At 37.0% G+C, this 6,892-nt stretch overlaps 1 protein-coding gene across 3 annotated transcripts in view; it reads right to left on the bottom strand.

Annotated features, from left to right (window-relative positions):
• The window catches only part of LOC116850344 (dentin sialophosphoprotein-like), a 12,391-nt gene extending 9,935 nt beyond the window's left edge, over positions 1 to 2,456 (bottom strand). For 2 of the 3 annotated variants that reach the window (XM_032828529.1, XM_032828530.1), the window contains exons 1-3: positions 2,225 to 2,456; positions 1,278 to 1,617; positions 141 to 406 (exon numbers count right to left, since the gene is read on the bottom strand). In XM_032828529.1, coding sequence (XP_032684420.1) covers positions 141 to 406; positions 1,278 to 1,617; positions 2,225 to 2,273 — 655 coding nt within the window. In that variant the 5' untranslated portion in view covers positions 2,274 to 2,456. Of the gene's footprint in view, positions 1 to 140; positions 407 to 1,277; positions 1,618 to 1,932; positions 2,136 to 2,224 lie in introns of those variants that run through there. The other variant, XM_032828531.1, reaches the window with a different exon arrangement.
• Positions 2,457 to 6,892: the final 4,436 nt, after the last annotated feature.

Genomic DNA, 6,892 nt, shown 5'->3' with positions numbered 1-6,892 from the left:
TATATATATATATATATATATATATATATATATATATATATATATAACACACATATATTTAATTTGAAATACATATGTATCCTATATAATATATATTCTATATAAAACCAATAATAGATGCGACAAGTTTAAAGAATTACCTGAACTTGTAAATTCTTCAACTTCAGGTAATGTAACTACTATTTTTTTATCAGACTCTTGCTGTTTCTCTTCAATTTCCTCCTTAACTGGTGATTGCGATGGCAACACGGATGCCCGTTTGCGTATCTTCGTTGATACATTTGGTGTACATTTGTTTTGATCAGACATGGTTTCTGGATCAACGGAACTAGCTCTTGTTCTACGTGTAGTTCTAAGTGATGGTGGTGGTGACTTTGTCTCAGATCCAGCACGCACAAAATGTTTACTGTCAATTATGTTAAATCGCAAATTAATCACAAATGGTAGTAAATATATTAGTTGCTGTTATATTTTCAATAAATAATTTGGCACATGGAATTTCTGATATGTCTTTAATATATTTCTATATATAGAATATGAAAATGAACTTAAACTTTCTCCATCACACAAAATTTTTATTTTTTATGATAGTTATTTGAGATTTAATATATTGCATATAAGACATTTCACACAATTTGCTATTTGATTTAAAATTTAACTTTTTATACTAAATTATTTAACTTTTTATACTAAAATACTATCAATATTAAGTATCTTCCATAAAAAGCTCAAAAATGTAAGTAACATATTTGTCTATAAAAACTTATTAAGATACGATTTATCTTCAATTAGGCATAAAGCACATGACAAAAAAAATATATATATATGACAATTTTATTTTTAAAACAAACATATAACACAAGCTAAATACAATAGAAAATCACTAGCTTCTAGTTTTAAATTCAATAAGCCATGCCTTTATATAATAAAGAAAATCAACTTTCTTGAAACTCAAGAATTATGTTACTGGAAAATCCTGAGTGATACAACAAGAGTGATAGAAATCTGTTGGTACTTTTTAATTCAGTAATTCAACAAATGAATTAAAATATACTGCTGGATCACATTATTTAATCCATGATAAAAAAAGTTTGTTTTTCGTTCCTGCATTGTTGAACTAGTGCAATAAGTTAGAGCGAAAAAAAATACTTGTCTCACTCTAACTTATTGCACCAGTCCAGCAGTGCAAGAACAGAAAACAAATCCAAAGTTTCTTTATTTTAGACCAGTGTTATTTACTCAGTAAAATAAAAATAAGTACTGAACAACAATCATACCTAGTTGCTCGAGTACTGGCTCTGGTAGGTGTGCCAAGTGTTGCAGTAATAAAGCTTCTCCTTGTAATTCTTTTCGATGGAGTTCCTATATCGGTATCTAATATTTCACTAGCTTCTGAAGAAATGGAAGACTTTCTGACACGACGTCCTTTCAATGTCTCTGTAGTGATAGAATCCATAGTGGCTGTCCGTTGCCTAGTAGTCCTAACTGGTTGACTATTAGTACTGGTGTCACTTTCAGAATCTGGTGAGAGTTTCTTGATAGATTGCTTTATTCTGCTGCTACGACGTATTGGAGAATCTACCACTGACTGTGTGGTCAATGTTCGTGTTCTACGGCCTATAGCGATAACAGATAACGATACACAAAACTAAGTAGATCAGATCAAAAGAATTTAAAATCAAGAGTTCTTGAAATAAAGCATTAGGTGATAAATGCACGAAATAATAATAACATAATGCGATTTTTAACTCATGAGATTTACATGACAATTTAATATTTGTAGTTATTCTGTTATGCACTTCAAGACATGTATACTTTAAGAATACTACATGACTTTAAGAAAAAAAAAATAGAAGCAAAACAATTATGCAAAAGACTATATTCGACTTGTATTACAAAATTACAGCAATAGTAATTAAACCGATAACATACAATTATCAGGTCACGAAGGAGAAAACCGGGCGACTGATCCGCCCTCCGAAGTATATCTGAACGTTCACATAGTTCAGTACGAAGGGTGCCGGAAGAAATAGCGATAACGAAATCGACGTAAAAGCAAAAAAAGACCGAGTAGAAATAGAATCGTCTTATGCTCTGACGGAATTTATAATGAGTTGCCAGCAAACGATAGACTTGCACGCGAATCGACCGTTGTAATGGTTGCTCCCGGTATGCACTTCATAAGCGCACACACAGACAGAAATACGAGCAATACAATACGCACCTGTTCTCGATTCTACATCTTCGTCCGAGTCTCTCGTGGAGCGCTGCATTTTTGCGTTTGTTCATAAAATCGTATAAACGCAAAACAACCGAAAATTCTAGAAAAAAGACTCACACGCAAGCAAATTGCGCGCTGTTGATACCACACACGTGCTCCCTTGCCAAGACAAGTTTCAATTTCTCAACGACCCGACTACCAACGAGGACTGCCGATGAGTGTCGATCATCGCCGATTTTCTCAAGTCCCATATGACCACAGATATCTATACGAATCTAATAGCGAATTCGGTTGCTTGCACTAGTGTGCACTGAGTGCGCACTAAGGCTTGTTCATAGTATGTTATTATATTTAAAGATTGTCTTAAATAATTCTCAAATAAATTCTCAAATATTTTTAACCATAATATGATATGTATAACATCCGTACGAATCATTTTATTAGTTAAAATGTTTTTAAATATGTATTTAAGACACGATCTTAAATATAAGAATGTACTGTAAACAAGCCTTAATGCGCACTCAGTGCGCACTAGTGCAAGCTACCGAATTCGCTATAAGGCTGTTTTCCGAAATTCACTGCCAGTACTGAAATCTATAATTCATGTATACGATAGAATTTCAGTACTGACAGTGAATTTCGGAACGCAGCCTAGAATGCTAATGCAGGATTCACACCGCGTCCGACGTACAATGTCCGATATCCAATAAGAAAACAGCTTTCCAATGGGGAATTGAATTTTCTATTAGAAAGCTCTTCTCTTATCGGATATCGGACATCGTACGTCAGACATCGAACGCGGTGTGAATTCTGCATAAGGGTGCGATTAGATGTAGCGGTATGCGGTATGCGGTACGCAGAACGCGGTAAAGTATTAGAAACCGCGCGCGGTAAGCCGCGCCTGTTTTCCTCCTCCTATTACATGGAGCAGAAACTGCGTGAAAACGGCACAGGCTAGTGATAAATTCTCATTTGTTTTCATTTTCTAAAATGTATTAACTTATTTCTATGCACATTTTACCAATATTCTTATTTTTTCAACAAATTTACTTACTAATTGCATTTAAATCAATTAATTCCATTTAAAATTGCATAGAAATGAGAATTTATCACTAGCCCGTGCCTTTTTCACGCAGTTACTGCTCCATGTAATAAGAGGAAGAAAACAGGCGCGGCCACCGCGCGCAGTTTCTAGTTACTTTACTGCGTTCCGCGTACCGCATACCGCATACCGCGCTACATCTAATCGCACCTTAACAAGCGGGAGGGACACGATTGACCTCGATATGATTGGATACAGATTGTAATAATAGGGGTTAGGCGACAGTTTCCCGAAAAGTGGAGGGGATAATGTTGGTACCAAGAGAAATCTACATGATATAATTTAAAGATCTGTTTTTTGTAACTGCACTGCTGAACTAATGCAAAAGATTAGAGTGAGAAAACGTATACTTGCCTCATTTCAATTTATTGCACCAATTTAGCAGTGCAGTTACAAAAAACAGAATCTTTAAATTATATCGTGTAGAGATTTTCTTTGGTACCAACATTATCCTCTCCACTTTTCGGGAAACTGTCGCCTAACCATGATAGGTTCGACCTGATAATTCACTAGATAATTCTTTGCATCGGTTGGTTGTACCAATCGTACCGTGGTCAATCGGGTCCTACCCGTCAATCGGGATGCTCCCCTGAGACCCGATCTACAATAGGTGATTTAAGCTCTAAGCTTTAAAAAATTTACCAATCACAATCAAATTTGAGGAGAATAATCGAATGTGATTGATCAATTTCTTAAGGCTTACTACACCTATTGTAGATCGGGTCTAATAGGGACTATCTAATAGCGTGTTCGACTGGCTTTGGATTAATCGCTCCGAGAGCGATTAATGATGTCATAAGTCTCTACTAACCAATCATAAAGCTTATAAGTACTTGTTCGACCAACAAACGTAGGCTGAATAATCCAGAGTGAGTTAACCCAGAGTCAATCGAACATGCTATAAAAGAAAAGGGGAAAGTCCCGATTGACCACGGTACGATTGGACACAACCAACCAATGCAAAGAATTATTTAGTGAATTACCAGGTCGAACCAATCATTACAATCTGTGTCCAATCGTACTGTGGTTACCGACAATTTCCCGAAAAGTGGAGGGGATAAGGTTGGCACTAACAAAATCCTCTAGGTTACATAATTTCTATTTATGAGGATTAGCAGCACTGTTCAAGTAGTAAGTCTGTTAGTTGGCGTAATCTTGTTGACAGTTATGACATATATGCGCGCGTGCACCAGTGATGCCAGGGTCGTGGGATATTGTCTCAAGATTAGGTCGTAATACGCATGCGTGTATGATGTCACAAGTCATGATAGGGTTGTATTAAATACAAGGCGCATAACAGGATCTAACAAAATTTCCGTTTATTTTAGTACTTTAACAACAAACGTTGGTATTCCTTTCGTAAGTCGACTGCAGACGCAACATTATAAATTTTATCTCTATCTATATCAATTTACTATATTCTTTCCTTCCTTACAACTTTTTCCTTTCACTTTATCTTCCTTTCATTTTATCTTTTTCACAAGTGTTCCAAAGATACCCTCAAATGTGGTTACATTGGTACTTCACTGGGAATCGAGAGTTGTACGAGCGGCTTCGATTGATCGACACTACTTCGACCTTGGCATCACTGGCGTGTATAACAATTTTACAAGCATAATATTTAATAAATGTAAGTATATAATACATTGTGACACTAAAGCAAAATAAAATTAAACAAGAGTGATACAAATAAGTGAAAACAAAGTGCATCGAGATAAACGAGATGACAAACAATGATATTATATGTATATATGAGTAAATAAATATTATATGTAAAACAATTTTAGTTTTTCAGCATTTCGAGAAATATAATTTCTGGTTGTGGCATTATTCTTTGCACCGGGATCAACTTGCCATTATCGTCAACTGCGGAATAAAGCCTGTGCAAGACGAAAGAGGCATAAACTCAAAGAAGGTAGAGAAAAATATAAATGGAGAATAGACAAGTATATCAGATAAGTAGCTAATACTCTCATCAAATAAAAATTTATCTCATCAAATAAAATTTTTTTGTACTTTTATGTTGTTTGTAATTAAAGAAGTTGTTGGACCGATTCTTTTCTGGGAGCGTTCCAGATGCGCACATTGACAAACGGACACAGCCAACCGCAACGCCGTATGATTAGAGATATTCTAAAGACTCTATAAACAACGACATGATTGGATGTGTCCTTTTGTCAATGTACGCATCTGGGACTCACTCTTCTTTTCTTTGCCTAGTAAACAATCTGCGCGCAGATTGATGTCAGAATGGCGACAGGATCTGTTGAATTCGAGCAGGATCTGTCGACAGATTCATAAACATCTGCGTCTCCAATCTGCTGTTAGACTGTTGACAGGATCTGCGAACAGTCTTTGACGACAGCCTGGCGACAGATTGCGCGCAGAGCCTGTCGACAGACTTTGATGGTAAATTGCCGGCAGATTGCGTGCAGATCCTATTGTTTCGTAAGTTCTTCAAATAAATTTTTGATAGAAAATTTTCTCATAATTTTTCATAATTACTCGTAGAATAAGCGCTTTCTTATATTAGGTGTACAACTTTGCTTCCGTTTTCCTATAGATGTCTTTAGCGGTAAGTGGTGGTCAAAATAAATAGATCATAGACGTCATACAATAAACTTGGGTATCTGTCAACATAACATAGAAACATTAATCGATTTGTGTCTGCATCATAAAGTTATTCTCAATTGAAAATGTCAGTTTACGAGCCAAATTCTCGTCATTTGCGGGAGGTTTTAATTTTCTGCTTCAATAAGAAATCGGGAGCGGTGCACTTGGACACGGTGCATTTGGACACAGCCAATCACAGCACCGTGTGATTAGAGACATTTGTAGGGTCCCTTGGAACAGCGACTTGTGATTGGACTGTGTCCAATTGCCCCGTGTCCAACTGATATACACCCGAAGAAATCTGCGGCTGAGGCCCATCGAATGCTCTCAAATATTTATGGTGAGGCCGCTATTAGTGAAAGAACGTGTCGTGAGTGGTTTCAACGCTTCAAGAACGGTGATTTTGACGTCGAAGACCGGCATAGCGATGGAAGAAAGAAGGTTTTCGAAGATGCAGAATTGGAGACATTACTTGATCAAGACTCGTGTCAAAATCAAGAAGAATTGGCACGATCATTGGGAGTAACTCAACAAGCTATTACAAAACGCCTCAAAGCCATGGGAATGATTCAGAAGCAAGGAAATTGGGTGCCGTACGAATTGAAGCCGAGAGATGTTGAACGGCGTTTGTTTGCTTGTGAACAGCTGCTTGAAAGGCAAAGACGGAAGGGATTTCTGCATCGCATTGTGACTGGGGACGAAAAATGGGTTCATTACGATAACCCCAAGCGCAGAAAATCATGGGGAGTTCCCGGCCATGCTTCCACGTCGACGGCCAAACCGAATATTCACGGCTCCAAGGTCATGCTCTGTATTTGGTGGGACCAGCTCGGCGTAGTGTATTATGAGCTATTAAAACCGACTGAAACAATCACAGGCGATCGGTATCGAACGCAGTTGATGCGTTTGAAAGACAAATGGCCGCAATACAACGAGAGACACGGTAAAGTGATTTT

The sequence above is a fragment of the Odontomachus brunneus genome, unplaced genomic scaffold (genome assembly GCF_010583005.1).
Source record: "Odontomachus brunneus isolate Ranch 3 - 2012 unplaced genomic scaffold, Obru_v1 Obru_scaffold_143, whole genome shotgun sequence".
NCBI lineage: Eukaryota > Metazoa > Arthropoda > Insecta > Hymenoptera > Formicidae > Odontomachus > Odontomachus brunneus.
Note: the sequence above shows the minus strand (reverse complement) of the source record. Positions and strands in the feature narration are given on the sequence as shown.